Raw genomic sequence first — 23,769 nt, forward strand, 5'->3', positions numbered from 1 at the left:
GCTTAGCAGGGCAGTGCTCTAACCACTGAGCTTCCCCCCCACCTCATGCAAGCTCAGGCTCCAGCCAAGCAGCTCGGTTGGGATCGCTCCTCCGGCCTCACTGAAGCCCACAGCTGGGCCAGATTTGCAGCGCCTGGGTCAGGCCGGCTCGGCCCAGGGGTTCCCTGGACTTTTCTCCTGGGGGGGCGTGTGAGCCAGCTGGGTCACAGCCACCTCCCGCGTCCCTGCCCTTGTGGAGCCTCCCCCTCTCCGGGCAGCGCCGGGCACGGACCTGTTTGGCAAAGACAGCGATGTCCTCGTTGAAGGAGTCGGAGGAGCAGACGTCCCCGCCGGGGTATGAGCCCGAGGTGTCCCTGGGGGAGCAGGTCGCCAGCTCGCACTTCTCAAAGACCAGGGCCAGCAAGGGGAACAAGGGGTGCCTGGCACACACAGGGGAGGGCTGAGTTGGAGGCACAGCAGGCCCTGCCCTGGGCCACAGCCAGCTTGGAAAAGGGGCAAGAAGCCTCTAGCCCCAGGGACCCCCCGGCACCCACAGCCAAGGGAGCTCGGAGCTCTGCCACCCCCCAGTCCAACACCCACAGAGCAGCTTCTGCTGCCTGGGCCCTGGCACGACTACCCCTCGTGGCAGCTGTGCCGCACCAGCTGTGCAAAAGTGCACAGCCAATGTGCCCTTCAGCCCTCTCCCCACCCCATACAACATGTGTGCAGAGCGTGCGACATGCTTACCCCACCTGGGCCGCACCATGCAACCAGTAACACACCTGCAACACGTGTGTGACATGCTTACCCCGCCTGGGCCACCCCATGCAACCAGTAACACCTGTGCAATGCACGTGCAACACGTTTACCCCGCCTGGGCCCCTCCATGCAACGAGTAACACCCATGCAATGCGTGTGCGACATGCTTACCCCACCTGGGCCGCTCCATGCAACCAGTAACACCTGTACAATGCGTGTGCAACACACTTACCCCACCTGGGCCGCTCCATGCAACGAGTAACACACGTGCAACACGCGTGTGCAACACGCTTACCCCACTCCATGCAACGCGTAACACCCATCCAATGCGCGTGTGACACGCTTACTCCACCCGGGCCCCTCCATGCAACGAGTAACACACACACAAGGCTGCACATTCCTGCTCACACGCCCAGACCGCGTGGCGCACACGGGCGGTGGCGCGTAAGGGCCGCGGAGGTTATTAGGGAAACAAGGGGGCCCAGGCGGCCTTCGAGCTTGCACGGAGCTCTGCTTTCTTCGGTCCGCGGGCTGCGGAGGTGTCACTGGAGCACGCGGGGCGCTCCGCACCGGCCTGGGTCCCTTACAGCCGCTGGCTGTGCGCTCCGAGCGCCTTTCCCGGCTTGCCTCCCTCCCGGGAGTGGGGCCAGCCCAGGATATTCGCTCCCCCGCTGTGTCCCGCTCGCCCTCCCAGCGTCGGATCCCCGCGGTGTGTCCTGAGGCGCAGCCCGGGCAGCCTCTCCCGGGGCGCACGAGGCCGGACACGCGGGGAAGGAAGCAAAAGCCACGCGAGCGTAGGAACACGCAGCGCCTGCGGCACACACCCTCTGCACACAGGTCCAAGCACGCCCCGGCGTGTCGCAGGCGCTCGGGCAGAGGAGTAGCCCACACACAAACCAGCCGCGGCTCAGACACACCCGGGCGCAACCGCAACGTTGTGCAGAAGGCTCTTAACCCCGGCGGAGCGTGTTCCGCTCCGGGAAAAAGGCCCGCACAGCCCGTAAGGGCGCAACTGTGAGCACACGGGTTGCGGGGCGGTGCGTGTTTGCACACACACACTCAGAGCAAACACACACCGCCCCGCAATCCCTGTGCGCACGGCCAGGCCCGGGACGCGCAAGGGGCAAACAGGGATGTTTCCGGCGGGGTCCTTTTCCAGGCGCTGTGTTTTAAAAGGACCCCCCCCCGCCCCCGCGGGACGGGGGAGCACCGGGCGAGCCCTACTTCGTGACAGCCGACGGGCACATTCAAAGCAGGGTTGGAACCGGCAAAAGCAAAACCACCGGCTTCGCTGCAGAGCGCGGGGATGAGCGACAGAAATATTTTGGTGGTGCGCGGGGCTGAATGCGCGTTTCCAATGGGAAAAAGCCCCCTGTTCTTCCCAAGCACGCAGGGCAGATCTGCTACATGAATATTGCAAGACCAAGAAGTCCCGTGGCACCTGATAGACGAACAGATATTTTGAGCAGGATCTACTGCACTTACCCGCCCACGGAGGGAAGACATATCAGTGTGTGTCCACCCTGCCCAGATCCCATCCCTTCACAAGCGCAGAGGTGGGACAAGAAGCTGGAGAGGGGTGGGGCAGGTTTTAAAAGTTTCTCGGGCGGTCGTGGAGCGCGAAGGGGGCCTGTGGCAGCGGAACTGAGAAGTTTGGCTTCTGTCTTGGCCAGTTCCAGCCGTTCCGGAATTTAAAGGGGAACTTTTGAGACATCCGACAGGTGGGGAAGTGGAAAATCCGAACGCTTTGGTGTGGAAAATGGCAGCCCCCTAAGGGGTGAGGTTACTGGGGCGTATACCCCCAGTATCTACAATAAAGTGGGCTCAGCGGCTGACTGGGAGAGAGGCTGGGTCCAGCCCTAGAAGGGGAGGGGGCTCGGAGGCAAGGGGTGGTTGGCAAACGGGAGAGGCGAGCTCCGTGCGCTCTGCACCTGCCGGGCGCAATGCGGACCTGGTCAACCCCCGTAATAAGCCGAAGACGTTAATAGGCACCGTGCAGGCGAGCAGCAGGGAGCAGGCGGCTGCGCCCGTGAAGCAGGGAGTTGGGGAAGGAAGGAAGGAAGGAAAGCGGAGGGGGGGAAAGAGAAGCGAGAAAGGCGGCAGAGGTCGTGCCCAAGTACCCAAAACACACCTCTGATGCGCGCAGGAGCGCACCGCTGCGCCGTGCGTGGGGGACAGCTCAGGCACCCAGGCGCGCAAAGGCGCCGACTGCTAACGCCGGAGGAGCGTGTTACTCCGACACACCCGGCAGGGACAGGCACACTCCGGCACTGGTGCATCCAGAGGGCGGGCGCACGGTCCATCACCGAGGGGCGGAGAACAGGTCCCCCCGTACATTCAGCACAGGAAATACCGTACGCGGCCCGCGCTCATAGCGCCGCGTGTGCGCCCGGGACGCGGGGGCGGTGTGTTTGCCTGCGCAGGCCACATCCTGCTGCGGAACACGGTGTCGGCGTTGCGCAGAGCCCTGGGAACGTGGGTCCGCGCACACGGACGAGCTGCGGTCCGGGCTGGAGCCTTCCCCGAGGTGCAGGACTCCCGGGGGCAGGAGGGTGCCCCGGTGTGTCTGGACACAGACGGGCCCCCGGGAACGCACAACGCGGCCACGCACTTGGCCTGAGCGGCGGACCAGTGTGTGTGTGTGTCTGTGTGTGTGTGTGTGCGTGCGCGCAGCCCCGCCGCAAGCCTGGCACCCCACACTCGTGCTCCAAGGCGAGCCGGGGCAGAGGCGCTGCGCTCCCTGGGAACGTGCGCCGCAGGGAAGATCCCAACTCAGGCTGGACTCGGGGCCGGATCCCCGGGGAGTGCGGGCGGGCGCGCGGCCCTGGGCTTCCCCGCAGCGGATTGGAGCCCGCGGTCGCAAGCGGAGCTCATTTCCCATGTAAAACCTCCACACGCAGCGCCACCGCCCTCCAGGGCCCCTGCACCGCGGGCTGAAGCCGCAGCGAGGGCGGCACCGCCTGGGAGTCTGCCCACCCGCCAGGTGCGTAAACGCAGCCGCTTTACACCCTAGAGACAGCCGCTCCGTGCGCGGGCACTTCCCCGGTGCAGCGGGTGCGTGCAGAGGCCTGCGGGCCGCTCTGCGTCCACACACACACACACACACACACACACACACACACACACACACACACACACACACACACACACACACACACACACACACACACACACACACACAGAGAGGTCCTGAGCTTTCCTGGGTAAAAGCCTGAAATGGAGTGAGAAAACCCACCGCCTCCGGGGTTTCTCTGGGAGGGAGCCGGTGTGTGTGTGTGTGTGTGTGTGTAACGGTCCCGGCTGCTCACCTGCTTTGCAAAGCACACACACAACCCTCACACCGCCTGCCCAGCCGGAGCCACGCAGCCCAGATGGGTTAGTGGGCGCCAGGCGGACGCGCTGCGCCGATCTCTCCAGCGCCCAAAGGCTGCAAACACCCCCCCAGCCCCGTCTGTCCGCGGCCTGGTGCGCCCGGGGACCGGCCAGCCCTGGGGCCCCTTGCGGGGCACGGCTCCAAGCGTGGCCCCGGACTAGGCGCCAAGGGCGCGACGCGGCGGATGTTCGCTCCGCCCGCCGAGTGTGAAACCCTTCCGCAGCCAGGCCGGGCTGCGCCGGGCTCGCACTGGGCGGGCGCCGATGTGCGCCCCGGATCGGGGCTGTGTCGGGCTCCCTGGGCCTGTCTCAGCGCGGGGGGGGGGGCCCGCTGGCCCCGATGATCTGAGCCCCCCGCCGCGCCGATCCTTTACAGACACTCACACGTGTCCCCCCCCGCACGTCCCTCTCTGTCCCCCCGGGCCCCTCCCTCCCTGCGCCCCAGCTCACCCCGCGCGCCCTGTGTCGATGTGGGCACCCCCATCCGCCGAGTGGGTCTCTCCCGCCGGGAAGTGGGGGGCTGCGGCGCGCCCCAGCAGCTGAGCCACAGCTCAGAACAACCCGCGGTGGGTGGGAGGCGGCCGCCCCTCCTGCAAAGGGGCCGGTGGGGGTCTACGCCCCGGGGGGAGGGAAATCCTTTTACCCCCTGACGGAGGCGGAACAGGCGAACGGAGCGGCCCCGGGAACAGCCGGGCTCGAACCCCGCGCTAGCGACTGCGGCAGCCCCGGAGGCGGTGCGAGGAGGGGGGCCCTCTGGCTTTCCCTCTCCCGTCTCCTCCCTGGGCTCTCTCCTCCCCTCCGCCTCCCCCTCGGCACCCCCGGCCCTTCCCGGAGCTGGGGGCACCTCGCGGCCCGAGGGCTGGGTTTGGGGCGCGGGGAGGAGGCTGCCTCCCAGGCGGGGTTCCTGCTCCCCGGCCCTCGCTCCATCCCGGGCTCGCGCTTGTAGGGAAGCCCCTGGAAAACCTTTTCCCATCCAGCCTCGCCTCCTGCCTGGGGAGGCCGCACCCCCGGCCCCGCAGCCGTGGGCTCGGAGAGAGGCGGGGAAAGAGGCCACGCGAGGGGCTGGGCTGGGCTGGGCTACGTTCCCCCGGAGCCCGATCTGCAGGCCGGCGAAGTGGAAAACTTCCTTTCCCCGGGGCTCGCGGAGTCCGGGCTGGTCCTGCCCTGGGCCGGGGGCGGGAGCTGGTGACCTCCTGGGGTCCCTTCCAGCCCTGGGGTTCTATGGGTCTATCCCCGCCCCATCTCCTGCCTGGAGCCACACACGGCGCCCTCTGCCAGTGCCTCCGGCCAGGGCAGCGACCGCCCGGCTCTGGGTGCACGTGGGCCCACGACAACCTCGAGCCCGCGTGTAAAAACCTCGCTGTGGGCGTGTAAATCCGTCCTGTGCGTTGGAAACCTCTGGGGTGGGAGTAAAATCTCGTGTGCGTCACTAAACCCCCCTCTCTGGTGTTGGTGGGTATAAATCTCACATGCGTGCGTGTGTCTGTGTGTGTGTAAATAAAGTCCCTTCTCTCCCAGAGCAGGCGGCGGCCGGGCGCAGAGATCCCCCTTCAAACACACGAGTGGACACGAGCGATTCCCACAGAGAAGGGAAAGGCACAAGGGACCGGGCCCCGCTAGAACTCAGCCCCAGCCCGCCGGGACCCCAACCTCCACCGCGGCCCAGGCCATGGCCCCAGGGGCCCAGCAGGCAACCCCAGGGCCCCGGTCAGCTGGAAAACCCGGCAGGGCCGGACGCGCTGTTGGCAGGGGCGCCCACACACACAAAGCCACAAACACACACACAAAGACGCACACACACAAACACACACAGACACACACACATAAAAACACAGACACACACAATCAGACACACTCAGAACCAAACACACACACAAACACACACAGACACACACATACAGAGACACAGACACACACAAACACACACTCAGAACCAAACACACACAGAGAGCCACACACAAACACACACAGTGAGACACACACACACACACACACACACACACGGTAACTTGCTGCGCCCAGGGCCGGGCCGGGCCGGGCAGGGGGCTGGTGTCCCCCCCCGGCCAGTCTCTGGGTGTCCCCGGCCGGTCCCGGAGCCGCAGCCCGCCCGGCTCCTTACCCGTAGATCTCATCCTTCTCCCGCTTCAAGGCCTCGCTGCTCGCCAGCCCCGGGGGCACGCCAGCCCGGTGCGCCGCCCCGGCCGGTCCGTAGGGCGAGCCCTGGCTCAGCGAGTGGTGCTGCAAGCTGCGACCCGCGTGAGGGTCCCCGAAGCCCGGCACAGCGACTCCGTCCATGGCAGGGCAGTGAACCAGGTCATCGTACTGCAAGGGAGGCAGGTGGGAAGCAACGGGGAGGGGGTCAGACCGCGAGGCAGCCGGGGGATGAGGCGTCGCCCCCAGGCGCAGCAGCAGCCCCGGAGCCTGAATGCACGGAGCGCGGGGGCAGAGGAATTTCTGCACCAGAGACCCCCGTGCACGGCCCGATCCGGGGGGCTAGAGGGGAATTCTGCACCAGAGACCCCACCCGTGCAGGCCCGATCCGGGGGGCTGGAGGGGAATTCTGCACCAGAGACCCCACCCGTGCAGGCCCGATCCGGGGGGGGTGGAGGGGAATTCTGCACCAGAGACCCCCGTGCACGGCCCGATCCGGGGGGCTAGAGGGGAATTCTGCACCAGAGACCCCCGTGCACGGCCCGATCCGGGGGGCTGGAGGGGAATTCTGCACCAGAGACCCCACCCGTGCAGGCCCGATCCGGGGTGGGTGGAGGGGAATTCTGCACCAGAGACCCCCGTGCACGGCCCGATCCGGGGGGGCTGGAGGGGCAGCTTTGCACACACCTCCTCTGAGGCTTAATCAGCCGAGTAATTTTGCAGCGGCCACCCTCGTGACAGGCTCCACCGAAGGGGAAAAATAAGAAGCCGCTTGGGGCGGGGGGTTTGTGTCTGTCTCGCACGGAAGTTACGGACCAGGGCGAGAAGCGAAGACCTCCAGCCCCTGAAGCGCAGCTCTGAACGGCGCGGCTCCGCGCTCCAGGCGGGCTCTCGACACCCTCAGGGACCCCTTTGTCATTTGAACTCCTTCCCTCGCCCGCCTTGACTCGAACTGCCCCCAGCGCCGCGATCAGCCGCTTCCGAACCGGCAGGTCCTGGTCAGTTTCACCCCGGCCGCGGCGCCCTGGGGCAGTTGGTAAATTTCACCCGCTCGGCCGAGTTTCCCCAAGAGCCGCGGGATTTCCAGCGGCCCAGGGGGCAGGGCTGAGCTCTGGGCCGGTCTCGCCCTTCAGACGCGCCGTGGCCCTCCGCGGGCACGGGCGGTTGGAGCTGAGGGGCGCGTTTTCAGCCCCCCGAGACTCCCCGGGTATTTTCTCTCTATTTAAAAGCCTCCTGCGCGCCCTCCGCCTTGCGTTCGCTCTTCCCGCTTCACCAGCTTCTGATCCGCGCGGGACAAGGGGCCGCCGCCCCGAGGGCCAGTTTCTCAGTAGACATGAGCTGAACCCCCCCCCCCGCCAGGGCCCCCCACTCGCCTTTTCTTCTCAGCCTAGTTGAACCCTGTGAACTTCTGTATAATGGATTAAACGCGCCTTCCACTTTCCCCTAACCCGCCCTTTTCAGGCCCAAATCCGGACTGTGAAATTTTTCCAACAGGACAACTATTCTCATTGAAATAGGGCAGCTTCAGCAGCTCAGCCAGCCCCTTCTCCGCCCCCCACCAGCCCTTTGGAGGCTGCTTGGCTTCGGAAGGAGCAGAGGCAATCAGCCCTAGAGAATATCTAATCAGCCCTATAGAATCACCCCATAGAATATACAACCATCCTACCTAATGTATAATCACCCCTATAGAATCGCCCCTATGGAATATATAATCACCCCATAGAATATGTAATCACCCCTGTGGAATCGCCCCTATAGACTATAGAATCACCCAGCTAATATACAATCACCCCTATCGCATATAGAATCACCCCGATCTAATATCTAATCACAGGCTTCGATGCTCAGGAGCCAGGGGAAAATCCATTTTAAACACGTTTTAACTTCCCCCCAAATCCGACACCGCCCGTCCCCGCGCCCCGCACGCCGCCCTGAGTTTTCTCTCGCCCTTTGAGAAGCGGCTGAGCTCAGCGGCTGTTCTGGCCTCGCCCCGCCGCCCCAAACCAAGCGCCCGCCGCCGCCTTCTCTCTCCCCAGAGCGCCGACCTCACGGGCGAACGCCGCCCGGCTCTATCCGCCCCCCCTTCTCTTCAACGGCAAACTTTGGTCCAACTTTTCCCGCGGAGCCGCATCCAGGCTGCGGGGAGCAGCGCCTCGCCCTTCTCCCGGCGCCTTCTGCAGCTTCTGCGGGGGGATCGACCCCCCGGCATCACTTTCGCCCCGCTTCTAGCCCGCTAGTGGCAGCGGGGCTGGGCTTTGCGGCCCGCTGGGGAGCCGGGAGCCCGGCTGTACCTGTCTCTCCCCGGCAGCGGCAGATCCCGGCAACTGCCAGCGAAAGGGAAAGTGTCCCGGAGCTCTTTGGTCAGTTCGTGCCGCGGACCGCTGGAGGACAGCGGCAGAGCTCCCGGCCCGGGCCGCGGCGCTTCTCCTTCACTCGCCGGGAAGGGGGAGTTGGGAAAACTTCCGAAGAGAAGCCCGACTTGCTCCCCGCCCCCCCGTAACATGTAACCCGGTGCAGCGGCGAAGGGGGCCAGGGCGGGAAGCGCAAAGCCGCGGGGGTGGGGGAGCCCGGGGAGCCCCCAGATTTCCCCCCGACCCCTTGTTTCCCCCCAAAGAAAAACCCCAGTGTCCCCAGCAACCTGCCCCCCGCCCGCGGAGGTCACTCACCCGCTGGGCCATCGGTCCCTCGGCGGCTCGGTCCCGGCTGCGTCCGCCCCGCTCGGCGCTGTCCTAAGCGAGCGCCCGGCTCGGCTCGGCTCGGGCCGGGTCCCCCCGTGCACAGCCCCGCTCCGCAGCGCCGGGGGGGGGTCAGTGCTGGGGGGCCGGGGGCTGAGCCGGGCGAGGAGGAGCCCCCCCCATGCGCCCCCCCGCTTCGCCTTGGCAGCCCCGAGCCGTGGGGGTGGAGTGGCGGGGAAGCGCCCCTGCAGCAGCCCCCGGCGCGGCTGCCACCGGCCGAGGGTCTGACGGGTCCCGGGGAGCCCCGCGGGCCGGGCCGGCCGCCCCCCGCTGCCCGCTGCGCGCTGCCGGGGGGCCCGGCCCCCCGCTCCGGGGATCGGCCCCCCGCCCCCCGTGCGCAGCCGGGAGCGCCGGAGCAGGGGGCCGGGCGGCCGGGGGAGCCGGGCCGGGCCGGGGCGAGCGGGCCTGGCGGAGCGGGAGGCGGCGGCGGAGGAGGAGTGATGCTCCGGCCGCCCAGCCCAGCTGTGAGCGCATCCGGAAGTGGAAGGGGCTTTTCTTTAACCCCTGCCTGGCCCCGCGCCGCCTTCCTCCTCCGCCTCCCCTCCCCAGGCGCCGCCCGCCCGCCTCCGGCCGCCTGGCTGGCTGGCTGTCCGGCCGAGCCCTCCCCGGGCTCCGCCTGTCTGTCTGTCCGGCCGAGCCCTCCCCGGGCTCCGCCTGTCTGTCTGTCCGGCCGAGCCCTCCCCGGGCTCCCTCCGTCCGTCTGTCCGGCTGAGCCCCCCCCCACCGCCGGGCTCCCTCCGTCCGTCCGAGGCCGGGCTCCATCTGTCTGTCCGTCCATGCCCCCGCGGGTCTCTGTCAGTCTGTCCGTGGCCCCACTGGGCTCCATCCAATTCCCTGAGCCCCTACCCCTGGCTTTGTCTGTCTGTCTAGCACCGACCAGGCTCCATCTGTCTGTCTGTCCCGGCCCCCATTGGGTTCCATCTGTCAGTCCGTCCACACTCTCTGGTGCTCTATCTGGCTGTCCAGGTCCCCCCACAGGCCCCATCCCACTGTCCATCCTCCCCCGGCTCCAGATGCCTGTCTGTCTGTGCCCCTCTGTCCATCTGTCTGTTTACACCCCCGCACAGGCTCTGGCTGTCTATACCCCCCACCTTCCATCCATCTGTCTGTCCCCCCAGTTCTGGCTCCCAGGGGCTCCCACCTGTCTGTTGGTCTGTCCACAGCCTCCATGGGCTCTTTCTGTCTGTCTGCACCCCATGCCCAGGGGTCCTTCTAATTTTTTCCATCCATGAGCAGAATAAATTTTGTTCTGTGCACCAAGGCAGGTGTGGATGTGCCCCACCCATAGAAACCCAGGCTGCCAGCTGGGATTGTGCTGCTAATCTGCTGGTGGGGGGGAGGCACCTGGATCTCTCCTGGGCAGCTGCCCACATGCTCAGCTTACCAGGAATCAGCGCCCATGGTCCCCCAGCTCCACTCCCATGTGTCTGTCTGTCTGCCCACATCCCATGGGCTCTGTCTGTCTGTCTCCTCCCTATTGCCCCAACTGCACGGGGTTCTGTACGTCTGTCCCCTCCCTACGTCCTTCCACAGCTCTGGTTCCCATGGGTGTCAGTTCCCTCCCCATATCCTCCCACCTTGGTTCTGGCTCCCCTGGGGGTCTGTCTGTCTGTCTGTCTCCCATTGCCCTGGCCCCAACATCAGCGCCCACTGCTGTCTCTCTGTCCCTTCCACTTTCCCCTCCCCACCCCCGGCTTCCGTCCCTCCCTCCTCCTCCCCCCACATCTCTGGTGCACCCTTCTGTCCATCCCTCCCTCCCATTCCAGCTCCCACCGGCCTCTCTCCTTGCCACCCTCCACCCCTGCTCCAGGTCTCGCTGCTGGCTGCTCCCTGTCCCCAAGGCCACCTGATCTCCTGCCACCGCCCATCGCACATTTCAATCCACCACACCCTACTTGACACAGGGCTCTCCTCCCCCATCGGTCTGTCTGTCTGTCTGATGCACTGGTACTAACCCCCAACTCAGAGTCTGTCCTGAGCAGAGCAATCCAGTACAGCCAACACTGGTGGGGTGGGGAGGAGTTTACTGGTGATTTAACACTCCCCCTCCCCATGGGATTACTCTGTATTTATTATTTACAGTGCACCTGGTTTCCCTCCTCTGGCTGGTGAGACTCAGGAGCGGAGCCCTTTGCACTTCCAGGAAGTGGTGCCCTGGTTTTATTAATAACAATCCCATTGACGTGTTAACCTGTAGCTTCTGCTGTCGTCTCGGGGTGTGTGTGTGTGTGTGTGTGTGCGCACATGTGTGTGTGTGCGCGCGCGCGCAGATGCTTCCCTCTGCTGGCTCTGAAACCCAGGCTGGGAGCACAGTTATCGCAGCCGCAATTGCAGGTCTTGTGTGAGTGGTACTGCGGCCCAGGTTGGTCCTGCCAGCTCCCCTAACGTGAGCGCAGTCCCACCGCTGTGCCTCGTGCTGGGCTGCGCTCCCAGCGCCTCGCCACCTTCATCCGCAGATCTCATGGCGCTTTACCCACAGTCCCGACTCCAAGTTACAGATGTGGAAACTGAGGCACGGCACAGGGCCAACGACTTGCTTGAGGTCATTGATCAGGCCAGGAGGGGAGCTGGGTGTAGAATTCGGCCCTTGCCTCCGCTCAGGCCTTGGGCAAAAGACCTTAGCCACTCTGGCCAGCTCGGACGGCAGCCTCGTTACGGGGTCTAACCACAGTGAGCCTAAGTGATTCCTAACGCGGGGCTTGTCTCCATGGAGAAACGGACCAGGTTAGCTGTTTGGTAATCACTGTCCAGCGGTGGCCTTTCCAGGGCCACGTGAGGAATGTTCACACTTTAAATTCCCACCCAGACGTCCCCTGGAATCGCTCCTCCAGGAAGGCAGGCCCCACAAATCCACGTCCACCTCTTCTGAAATTGACTTGGGCGGTGACGGAACATGTGACACCATCTCCAGGGCCAAGCGCCATCTGGGGAGGTAGAAACAGCGGATTCTTCCTCTGCATTTGACCCTGGTGTGACCCTGGCTGGGATCCCTGGTCTGGTTCTGGGGCCCATGACTCAGGCAGGCAGTAGGTAAATTGGTGAAGGGTCAGAGAAGAGCCACCGATGGGAGTAAAGGTTTGGGGAACATATCATATAGCTAGGCCCTCTGAGGTAAATACCCACATGGAGCATAAATATTCCATCACCCAGGGCTCCTTGGTCTTGCAGACAAAGGACTGGCAGGTTTTTAACAGGGCTGTAACTTACCCCTTGCCAGGATCCCCGAATGGGTGTGGCGGGGGCTTCCGCAGAGTTGATTTTTACATCAAGGTGGGCAGGTTTTCTGAAAGGGCTGCTCTCATTCCAGCAGGAATTAATTTAGGGAACTCCCCGGCCTGTCTTAACACGGGAGGTTTGATTGGATAACCCGCTTTCCGGCCTTGGAATCTGACACACTACGAATGCTGTTGAAACAGTGTGGATGGAAAAACTGTTTCACCACGAGGGTGGTGAAGCACTGGAATGTGTTACCGAGAGCAGTGGTGGAATCTTCATCCCCAAAGGTTTTTAAGTCCCAGCTTGGCAAAGTCCTGGCTGGGATGATTTAGTGGGGTTTGTCCTGCTTTGGGCAGGGAACTGCACTCGATGACCTCTTGAGGTCTCTTCCAGCCCTAGGATTCCGTGATTCTACGTCACCACCTGTTGAGATGTTAGGTGCAGCTCACCGTAAATCCCCAGCTCCTGGAGTCCCGTGATTCCAAGAGACCCTCAGCTCACATTTCCTAAGAGTGGGGGAATGAGTTACGAGCACTCAGCATGGTGAAACACAAGGCTGAAAACAGGATCCTTCCCTCACTTGAGGCTAAGAGGCTAGAAGGTGCATAAAAAAGAACCTCACTGCTCTTCTTGTTTAAATAGCAGGGATTGTTCGGCCTGTCTGTGGTTGGGAAGGGGTGGGCTCTTCCTGGGTGATTGGCCCCTTTAAGAGGGATCAGGCCTGTATACCTTGTCTGGTCAGCTGCCTCCCCACTGAGCTGAGGAGCAGGCTGCTGGGCCATGCTGAGGGAAGGGCTGGCTGCGGGAGACTCCTCCACACAGGAGTGCTGGCAGAAGACAGTGGCTGGAGGCCAAGCGCTGCAGGATCTGTGAGTTGCTGGATCCCCAGGGAATGGCAGGGAAGTTTTTGCAGAGGGTCTAGGAAGGAGGGGAAGAGCCAGCTCGGACTGGCCCTGGAGGGGGCGGCTGCGAGGCTGGGGGAGGGAAGACAAGGGAGGGATCTCATCAATGTGCTCTTGTACCCTGCACTCCCGTCGATGCTCTGCTGCTGGCTGTGGGCCAAGCCAGAGCCCCAGGCTGGCTGTGACCCTGGTTTGCAGCAGACTTGCCTTGGGCTCTGGGTCTGTCGGGAGAGCCGGTTGTGGGTCTGTCTGGAGGGCTGGTTGTGGGTCTGTCGGGAGGGCTTGTTGTGGGTCTGTCTGGAGCGTGGCAGGTAACGGAACCGGGGTGGAGCAGTTTGTGATTCGCAGCAGGGTTCCCCGATGCCCTGGCGTCTCCTCTAGCGTGGCCAAATGGGCCTTTCAGACTTATCGGGGGCAATGGGCACGGCTGTAGCACGCAGACCAGGCCTGGGCGAGGTGGGTGTGGCGGGAGGAGGGGGAAAACTCAGGCGGGAGCTGCTTGCTGTGTCCTCCGGGTGGCTCTGGCTGATTTTCCGGGCGTTCGCTGATTTTTGCCCGTCCTCCAACCGCACACGTGTGTGCGAGGGTGGCAGCACTCCTGTGCATGTGCAGGCGTGTGCGTCCGCACACAATTAAAGGGCAAAAAATCCAACCTGGCTAGTGCAGAATGGAAGGTGGCCTGGAGCTCCCTGGTGCGTTTCCAGAATGTCCAATGCAACAAAATGCAAACTTGTGACAAGCAGCAAATCCAGCACTGAAGTCCACACTCAGGTAGCGTCTCCTCTGTCTCTGGAACCAACCTGCGAATTTGCTGCTGTTGCTGCGGCTAGTGGTGCTGAGCAGTGACAGAATCCCTGGTTGCATCCTGTTGCCTTCCCTCCCTCCATCTCTGCCTGCATTGCTGTTAGCAGCACAGCCCCACCGCAGGGCTGCCATCACTGTTGGACAGATGGGGAAACTGAGGCAGACAGGTGCATAACGGTTGCCGGACAGCTGGAGTGGGGAATCAAACCCAGGTTTCATGCATGTTTAGTGAGCGCCCTCCCTCCCCAGGGCCACTGGTTTGGTTTGAGGTTTTATTTAGAAATGCCAGCCCCACGGACACTGAATGAAAGGCCAGCCCCGTCCCCGTACACTCCCCACAGAGATATGCTGTAGGCTGGACTGCCAGTCCCCACAGCAGGGAGAAGCTGCTTGTGATATATGCAGCTGGCAACAGGAGGCACCAAAGTAAGCCCTCTAGCCAGACAGGACAAGAGGTGGGAGGGGAAACTGAGGCACAGGGCAGGGCCACGATTCAGCATGGATTCATGAAGGGCAAGTCATGCCTAACCAATCGGATTAGTTTCTATGATGAGATAACTGGCTCTGTGGATAGGGGAAAGTCAATGGATGGGATTTTTCTTGACTTTAGCAAAGCTTTTGATACGGTCTCCCACAATATTCTTGTCGGCAAGCTAAAGGAATGTGGATTGGATAAATGGACGGTAAGATGGATAGAAAGCTGGCTAGAAGGGCGGGCCCAGAGGGTAGTGATCAATGGCTCAATGTCGGGATGGCGGTCAGTTTCTAGTGGAGTGCCCCAAGGTTCGGTTCTGGGTCCTGTTCTGTTCAATATATTTATCAATGACCTGGATGAGGGGTTGGATTGCACCCTCAGCAACTTTGCGGATGATACTAAGCTAGGGGGAGAGGTAGGTACACTGGAGGGTAGGGACAGGGTCCAGACTGACTTAGACAAATTGGAAAACTGGGCTGCAAGAAATCTGATAAGGTTCAATAAGGATTGGGCAGGAAGACTCCCAAGCATTGTTACAGGCTGGGGTCCGACTGGCTCGGTAGTAGTTTTGCAGAAAAGGACATGGGAGTTGTAGCGGACGAGAAGCTGGACATGAGTCAACAGTGTGCCGCTGTAGCCAAGAAGGCTAATGGCATATTAGGTTGCATCAAGAGGAGCGTTGCCAGCAGATCCAGAGAAGTGATTATTCCTCTTTATTCGGCTTTGGTGAGGCGGCATCTGGAGTACTGTGTCCAGTTCTGGGCTCCCATTTATAGGAAGGATGTGGATACACTGGAGAGGGTCCAGCGGAGGGCAACCAAAATAATTAGGGGGCTGGAGCATATGACCTCTGAAGAAAGGTTGAGGGAATTGGGACTGTTTAGTCTGCAGAAGAGAAGACTGAGAGGGTCTTGATAACAGCCTTCAACTTACTGAAGGGAGGCTGCAAAGAGGCTGGAGAGAAGCTGTTCATAGTGGTCACAGATGGCAGAACAAGGAACAATGGTCTCAAGTTGCAGTTGGGAAGGTCCAGGTTGAACATTAGGAAAAACTTTTCCCCTAGGAGGGGGGTGAAGCATTGGAATGGTCTCCCCAGGGAAGCAGTGGAGTCTCCATCCGTGGAGGTGTTTAAGTCTCGGCTCAAGAGAGCCCTGGCAGGGCTGATCTGATGGGTTTGGTCCTGCTTAGAGGAGGGGGCTGGACTTGATGGCTTTTTTGGGTCTCTTCCAGCTCTATTGTTCTATGATTCTATGATTTTGTGATTTGCCAAAGCTCAAGCAGAGCTCGCCTGACTTCCCTGTGTGTCCCCAGCCAGCGGCTCACACAGCCTGTTTGTAAAAGGGCCACACACACAAAAAGTCTCTCCTTGGTCCCTAAATTATCCACATCTTCAGGGCCACCTCCTAGCACAACACTCATGCCAGCAACAGTTATTTAATTGGCATTGCCATAGCGCCAGAACCCTGTGGAGGGGACCAGAACCCTCTCCCATGCCAGGTGCCACCCCCATCCCTTTCCAGTGAGCTCTCAGGACTGGCCGAGCCAGTGAGCCAGGCTGGCTCCTCAGCCGGGGGTCGCTGCGCAGGCCCGTCCCCCAGTCCTGGATCTGGGCCCCGCAAGTGTTTGAGGCAACAGCATCCGCCTTCCCTCTGTACTGCAGACAGTCTCTGTTCTGACCCCCGGCGGGTGTGACGGGGGTGTGGTCGTCCATTTCAAAGCTTTACGCTGATTTACACCCGTCAGTCCAGGCCCAATTTCCCCAGCATCATCCCCACCTCCTGCTCCGGCCCCCAGTCACTCACTCCCCGACAACTGGACTGGTCACACACGCGGCCTCTGGGAGCTAGGGCAAAGGGCATCTGTTCCTAATGGCCTCGCCCCCTGTGCCCCCTGGGTATAGCGCCCGCCAGGGAGCAGAGCCTGGTCTCATTTGCCATCCCACGGAGGCTGGATTTGACTGACGGGAGTTAGGTTTGGGGCTCTTTGTTTTTAAAGGCAGCTGAAGACTAGTAACAAAACTGACCATGCAGCCAGCACTACTGGCCTTGAAACAGCTGCTGGGGGAGCAGCGAAGCGGCCGAGAGGAAGGGTTCTTTCCAAACGTTGGACTAGTTTTGCAGGTGGCTTGGCCTAGTGGTTAGAGAAGGGGACGCTGAGAGTCGGGTGTCTGGGGCCTATTCTCAGCCCTAGAAGGGGACTGTGGCCAAATGGTGGGAGTGGGCTGGGACCCAAGACTCCTGGGTTCTGCCCTCAGCAATGGGAAAGAAGTGATTTAGCAATCAAGGCTCTCAGCTGATATTGAGGAGATAAGGGGTTTCCTTTCTTACGCTGCCAGTGACCTCGAGGAGATGCGATCCCATGGAGTGAGGCACCCTGTGTCCTGGAGCACGGAGAGGCAGGTTCCTTGCTCCAGAGTCCCCACACCTGCCCCTCCAGCCAGTTCTGTGCCCACAAACCCCTGCCTTTGGGAGCAAGTGACTAAGTGACCATTTCCTGGAGCGGTCTCCTCCAGCACATACCCACTCTCCTTCTAGCCTGGGGTCAGCAACCTCGCAGAGGCAGAGGGCCAGCATTTGACCTTTTGACCTCTAGGGACCATCTGAGTGCCAGTGATACTTTTTAAAGTCACTGATAGTCCTTCTCCCAACAGCTTCTTTCATAGATAAATGAAGACGCGGAGCTTTCCCATTCAGGGGGCAGCTGGGAGCATTAGCTGGTCTTTTGTTAATCCGCAGGCGGCCTGGCTTTGAGCCAGCTCCCGGCTGCATGGAGGAAGAGGGGTGGGGCTGAGCCCCCTCTTCGCGTGCCGATGAAAATCAGCTTGTGCGCTGCTCTCAGCACCCGTGCTGGGGGTTGCTGACCCCCTGACCTAACCCCTGTGTCGCTACCCAGGTGACTCCCCCAGCCCCCATGGCTGAGCTTTGCCCTGCTCTGAGCCTGGGGCACTCCCTCTTGTGTCAGTGTGTGTGATCTGAAAGGGCTCCTTTACTCCACCTGGGAGCTGAAGAAGGGCTCCTGGCACTGGCCTGGGCAGAAAACGGTTTCCCCATCCCATGAGAATTGTTGTCATTTAAAAAAAAATGCTCCCGAGGCCAAACTGGGTGTGAAAATTTGAAATTTAAAAAAATTTAAACTTTGCAATGTCGAAAACCCAACACGAACGGCATATTCCCCTAAGGCTCCTCAGCAGAAATGCTTCACTTTGACGTCAGCGTGGGTTTGACTTTTTGTTTCCACTTTCAACCTGTTCTTTTCAGTGTCACTGAGTTACACTCCCACACCGTGAGACACTCCAAACAGCAAAGCCCCAAACTTATTCGGAACCCCCCCGGCATCCCATTCTGACCCTTTCGAAAGGGTTCTTCTCGATGGCTTTCATCAGGACGCTGGTTGAAGCCGACCTTCTTCCTCAAGACAGGTTGAGCTCTGCTGCGCTGGCATTTTTGGCATTAGAAAAGGTTGAGAAAAGGGCGACTAAAAGGATGAGGAGTTTGGAAGGGGGCCCATATGAAGAGAGATTAAAGAGATTGGGACTTTCCAGTTTAGAAAAGAGGTGACTGAGGGGAGATATGATACTGGGCCCCCCAATATAATAAGGATGTGGATTTGCTGGAGCGGGTTCAGCAGAGAGCAACAAAAATGATTAAGGGTCTGGAGCACAAGACCTATGAGGAGGGGCTGAGGGATTTGGGTGTGTTTAGTTTACAGAAGAGAAGACTGAGGGGTGATTTAATAGCAGCCTGCAGCTTCCTGCAGGGGAGCTCTAAAGAGGAGGGTGAGAAACTGTTCTCAGTGGTGACGGGTGGCAGAACAAGGAGTAATGGTCTGAAGTTGAAGAGGGAGAGGTGTAGGTTAGATATTAGGAAAAACTACTTCACCAGGCGGGTGGTGAAGCACTGGAATGTGTTGCCTAGAGAGGTGGTGGATTCTCCATCCCTCAAGGTTTTTAAGTCCCGGCTGGACAAGGTCCTGGCTGGGATGACTTAGTGGGGTTGATCCTCTTGAAGCAGGGGTCTGGACTAGATGACCTCCTGAGGTCCCTTCCAGCCCTAGGATTCTGTGATTCTATGATAGAGGCCTATAAAATTGTGAGTAGTGTGGAGAGGGTGAATAAAGAAAAGTTATTTACTTGTTCCCATAACAGAAGAACTAGAGGACACCAAATTAAATTAATGGACAGCAGCTTGAAAACTAAGAAAAGAAAGTTCTTTTTCCCACAGTGCACAGATAACCTGTGGAACTCCTTGCCAGAGGAGGCTGTGAACGCCAGGACTAAAAGAGAGTTCAAAGAAGAGCTAGAAGAATTCATGGAGGTTAGGTCCATAAAAGGCTATTAGCCAGGGGGTAGGAATGGTTTCCCTGGCCTCTGTTTGTCAGATGCTGGAGTTGGATGGCAGGAGACAAATCACAGGATCCTTGTCTTCAGTCCACCCCCTCTGGGGTACCTGGCACTGGCCACTGTCGGCAGACAGGATGCTGGGATAGATGGACCGTTGGTCTGACCCAGTAATGGCCATTCTTATGTGCTTTTTTTCCCTGTGTGTGTGTGTGTGTGTGTGTGTGTGTGTGTTCGGGGGGAGGGAAGTTATTGAAAAAACTTTTGATGTCTTGAATTTGGCTCCCACGTGGGCTGTAACGAGATCAGTTGTGCACCTATGGTTGTTTAAGGTTAGATCGGCTTTCTCTTGAAATCCTAAGGCTTCCATGTGTGCTGAGCCTGCTGGTGACCGGGAGTGCCTTGTAATGTGGCAGAGGGCGGAGGGTACGGTGTGTGATCCAAATCTGGGACTGTTTGCCCTAGGGGTTCCCGAGAGCTCGCCTGGTAAGCACAGTGCAGAAGAATGGCCAGAGTGCGTCCATCTGGCCCTGTGTCTGGGCTTCACGCAGTCTCTGTGCCGGCTGCTTCTGAGCCAATGAACAGAACAGGGCAGTTCTGTGCCAGCCAGCTCCCAGCTCCTGGCACGCAGAGATTCAGGGACACCTGGTACACAGGGGTGGGATCGCTGCCCGTCCTTGCTAACCACCATCGATGGACCAGCCTCCATGAATAGTTCTCATTCTTTTGGGAATCCAGTGATAGTTTTGGCTCCATGGCCTCCCCTGGCAAGGAGTTCTGCAGGCCGGCTGGGCATCTCATGAGGACATCCTGTACCTCCTTGCGGATGTTTTACACCTGCCACCTGGTCACATCATTGGGTGACCCTGGGTGTAACAAGGAGGCTCTGAAAGAAAACTCCTGAGAGGGTCAGATCAGGGTGAATTGCCTAAAGACATTACTGCTTACTGCCTAGGTCCTCCCTACAGGGCACCAAACCAGTCACAAAATGCACTTCAGTTCACCACACTGCCCAGTAAGGGGCCACACAAGCAAGCCCCTCGGACACTACCGTTCTCCTGTGTCACCACCAGAACCCTTTCTTGCACCAAGGAGAGGATATGAAAACCAGGCTCGCCAAAGAAAAGGTCCTTCTCTTTCCAGAGGACCAGCCATGTCCCCATGTTAATTTGTATCTCAGGCACGGTGTGCCTGTCCTTTAGACTCTAAAATAGAAAGAAAGAAAGAAAGAACATTTCAAATTGTTCAAAGGAATCCAATAGATACCCCAATTGCAAAATGCTTGGTGCAGGCTTGCAGCAGATGGAATAAACTGCTGGCTTAAGTCATGTCTCTGGAGTACGTCCGCAGCTGAGATGGGTCATTCAATCCTGCGTCCGGAGCCACAGCTCATAGCAAACATCCTCCAGAGATGAGAAGCCGAAGACAAAATGGCAAAGTTCCCAGGGCCCTTTATCGCTCCTGTACAATGGAGGCAGGGGAATCCCATTGTTCTGGCTGGGGGAAAGTCTGTCCCAAGATGGAGTTGGAGGTTGGTGAGCCAGTCCCGGCCCAGGCCGGTCTCAGATCTTTGCAGGTGCCCACATTCCCGAGGGAAGGTTTACAGGACAGTTCCATTAAGCGCACTTGGTGCTCTCCAGCTGCATTTGGGCCCGTGAGTTGGAATAGCCGGCTGGATACGCTGTGGGCATCACTCCAGGGGCTGGGATTTGTAGGGCGGCCACACGGCTCCGGTTCAGTGCTTCACATGCAGAAGTGATAGACGCCCGCCAGGCGCATGAGGATAACCCGCCAGCTGTGAGCTTTGCACAGTCCCTTGGTCCGCTTTGTACGTGGTTTGTTGCAAACAGAGAACTCTGGTTGCAACAGTGACCTGTGAAGACACAGCCCAGCCTGGGAACATCACTTCTGGCTCATGTGTAATGGGAAGAGGAAAATTCCGTTTCCTTTGTCTCTGTCTCCGCACCGTCCGTGATTTTGTAGACATCCATCACCTCCCCTCTTAGCTGTCTCTTTTCCAAGCTGCAAAGTCCCTGTCTTTTCCATCTGTGGTGGGGCTCAGGGGTCCCCAAGCTCTGCACCCCGTCTGTCCACAGGCAGGAGTGACTCTCGCTCAGCAGGTAGAACAGGAAGTTTATTAGTTGACAGAGGCCCAGCTCAGTGCAGCCGGCAGACAGTCATTCCAACCCATCCTCGGGAGAAGAGCCCGAGGGTGCCCCATCTGGGGCGTAGCTTCCCCCCAGCCTGGCTGGCTGCCTTCCAACTCTCGCTCCCCCCCACCTTCTAGCTGCTGTGTCCGATTCAAACCCAGCTCAGCTCCTCCCTGCTCTTTGTTCAGGGCGGAGGTGTTACCTGCCAGCTTAGGTTAGAGCCCCAGGGGGTCATCCTTAGCCGGTGGGAGCTGGTCTCCCTGTCACACATGCATAGCCAGCCTCAAGCTGGCTCTCTCACATGCACCCCCACACTCCATCACACCATCGCCCCTTGTACAGAATCTGTTTCAGACCCTGACACGTTCTGTGGCCTTTCTCCATCCCTAATACTCCAAGGACGGCAAACGCTTTTCCAGGGGTGGGCAGAGCATGGAGCATCCTGGGAAACCACTGCTTTTCCGAGGTGATGTTTTCCCACACGTGGGGGTCAAATTGTGGCTACGATGCTGGTCAGACGGGTCTCACAATGCAGGAACCCCGAAAAAGGTCACTTCCCCCTTTCTCTAGGGCAGCGAAGGGCAACACAGGCTACCGAGGGGGCTGCAGGAGCAGCCCCCTCTTCACCTCAGTGGGCCACAAGATTGTTGTAAGCCAGACGGTGTCCCGGGACAGGGTAGCTTTGCTAATGGCACGGACACCCCTAGATTTGTGGGGCGTGGATGGAATCATAACAGTGCTCTGATTGGCTGGAGGGGGATCCCACGGCACTCACACTCAGTGTTGTGGTGGTAAATAAAATGTCTTGTGGCCACACCTCGAGTCCTGCTCAGGACTGCCGGCAGGGGGGCAAAGACGTCTGTTGCCCAGGAATGCTGAAATGCTTTGAAATGCTGCAGCAGCAGGGGAGCAGTGAAGTCTGATTGGCACTACAGGCTGACTGCCTTTGGCCCAGCCCTGCCCCTCCCACAGCCGGCAGCGTGCGATCCTCTTGGTGGTGCACCTCTGCCCATGTCTCTGCGTGTAGAAGAAACTTTATTCTGCACATGGGTGGAAACTGTTATTCCTGGAGACGGGGGAAATAGCTGCACATGTTAGACAAAGCCCCTGCTACTGGGCAGGTTCCTATAACAGCAGGAAAGCTAGTCACCCTTCCTACGGCCAGGCCGGCTTTAAAGTTGAGTATGGGTTTTCAGCATACAGCCCCACAGCTCTGTTGCATGCAACTCCCGCCGGGGGTGTGCCACAGGGAGGGCAGGGTCTGATGGGTTAGCGACAGATGCTCCATTAAGGGCTGGGGTTCTCCCCCGCAGTGGGCGAGGGAGGTGCCCGTTGCGGTGGTGGCGGGCTGACAGGATGATTAGCACTGATTGCTAGTTCGGTTCGGAGGGGCTGGGGCAGATAACAGTAATTACGCGTGGAGCCTTCCATCACAGCGGGGTATAGAGCTTGGAAGACACCCCCAGCTGGTAGCTAAATATTCTGAGTACAGCTGGGGGGGAAGGAGAGCTAAGGCAGTCCAGGGAGTCTGATTCCCATCCCCCAGTGATCTAACCTCTAGACCCTACTCCCCTACAGATCCAGGGTGTCAACCCAGGAGTTCTGCATCCCAGGCCCCACTCCTCTCCCAGGGCTGGCGATGGACTCAGAAGCCCTGCCTCCCAGCACCTCGCTCTGACCACTATGCCTCACTCCCCTCCAGAGCGAGGCACAGAACCCAGGTTCCCCAGCTCTGCTGCTTTAACCCACCAGACCCCACTTCCCTCTGAGGGCTGCAGACAGGCCCAGGAGTCCAGGCGCCCAGCTGCCCTGCTCTAACCACTAGACCCCACTCCTCTCTGAGAGGTGGGGGCAGACCCAGGAGTCCTGGTGCCCAGCACTCCCCAGCTCCAGACACCACACCCCGCTCCCCTCCCAGAGCTGGGGATAGAACCCAGGGGTCCTGAAGGAGGAGGGAGATATCTGTGTGGTCGTATGTGTACATCCAGGGCCTACAGCAGCAAGACTCAGGATGCCTGAGCCTCCTCACAGCACAGCTACCGACCTGCTGGGTGATCTCAGACAAGTCCCTCTTTGTGCCCTATTTCCTCTGCCCTCCTCCCCGCGCCCCACGGGCACTTCCATTGACTCCGGCCCCTTCAGGCAGTTCTTTGGGCCAGATTGGCCCAGCCCAGGTTGGGAAGAGGAGGCCAATTAGGCAGGGGGCAGGGCTGGCTTGCTAACACGGGAGTGGCTTCCATAGAAGGGAAGAGGCGGCCAGTTTCCAAAGACCCTGGGTTGTGTCTCTGACAGCCAGCAGCACCTTTCCGAGGTGCCTCGGAGATCAGCCCTGAGCTGGTTCCCAGGCCAGATGGGCCCCTTCTGTCCACCTCCCCGACCTCCTGGATGGCCCAGGCTGGAGAACGGCCCTGAAATAGTTGTCCCAGAGCAGATCACTTCCATTTAGCCATGGTCAGTGCTGGAAAATCCACCACAACCCGTGGGGAAGGAGGAGTCCTGCGGAAAGGGATCTAGGGGCCAGAGGGGCCACAAGCTGAGTATGAGTCAACAGCGTGACACTGTTGCAAAGAAAGCAAACGTCATTCTGGGATGTATTAACGGGTATTGCGAGCACGAGGTGAGAAGTCATTCTTCTGCTCTACTCTGGCCTGAGCAGGCCTCAGCTGGAGTGTTGTGTCCAGTTCTGGGCACCACATTGCAGGAAAGAGGTGGAGAAATTGGAGAAGGTCCAGAGAAGAGCAACAAAAATGAGGAAAGGTCTAGAGAACATGACCTAGGAGGGAAGACTGAAAGAACTGGGCTTGTTCAGTCTGGAGAAGAGGAGGCTGAGAGGGGATGTGATAGCAGCTTTCAAGTACCTGAAAGATTGTTTTGAGGAGGAGGGAGAAAA

The 23,769-nt window shown here is 60.1% G+C and overlaps 1 protein-coding gene and 1 long non-coding RNA gene across 2 annotated transcripts in view; one reads left to right on the forward strand and one right to left on the reverse strand.

The window, feature by feature from the left end:
* MEIS3 (Meis homeobox 3) overlaps window positions 1-9,470 on the reverse strand; it is a 33,182-nt gene extending 23,712 nt beyond the window's left edge. The window contains exons 1-3 of the mRNA XM_075016365.1: window positions 8,928-9,470; window positions 6,230-6,432; window positions 272-419 (exon numbers count right to left, since the gene is read on the reverse strand). Coding sequence (XP_074872466.1) covers window positions 272-419; window positions 6,230-6,432; window positions 8,928-8,939 — 363 coding nt within the window. The 5' untranslated portion in view covers window positions 8,940-9,470. The remainder of the gene's footprint in view (window positions 1-271; window positions 420-6,229; window positions 6,433-8,927) is intronic.
* Window positions 9,471-13,004: 3,534 nt separating this feature from the next.
* Window positions 13,005-23,769, forward strand: part of LOC142024190 (uncharacterized) — a 38,656-nt gene continuing 27,891 nt past the window's right edge. The window contains exon 1 of the long non-coding RNA XR_012648437.1: window positions 13,005-13,081. This is a non-coding gene — a long non-coding RNA (uncharacterized LOC142024190). The remainder of the gene's footprint in view (window positions 13,082-23,769) is intronic.

The sequence above is a fragment of the Carettochelys insculpta genome, chromosome 22 (assembly GCF_033958435.1).
Source record: "Carettochelys insculpta isolate YL-2023 chromosome 22, ASM3395843v1, whole genome shotgun sequence".
NCBI classification, from domain to species: Eukaryota; Metazoa; Chordata; order Testudines; family Carettochelyidae; genus Carettochelys; species Carettochelys insculpta.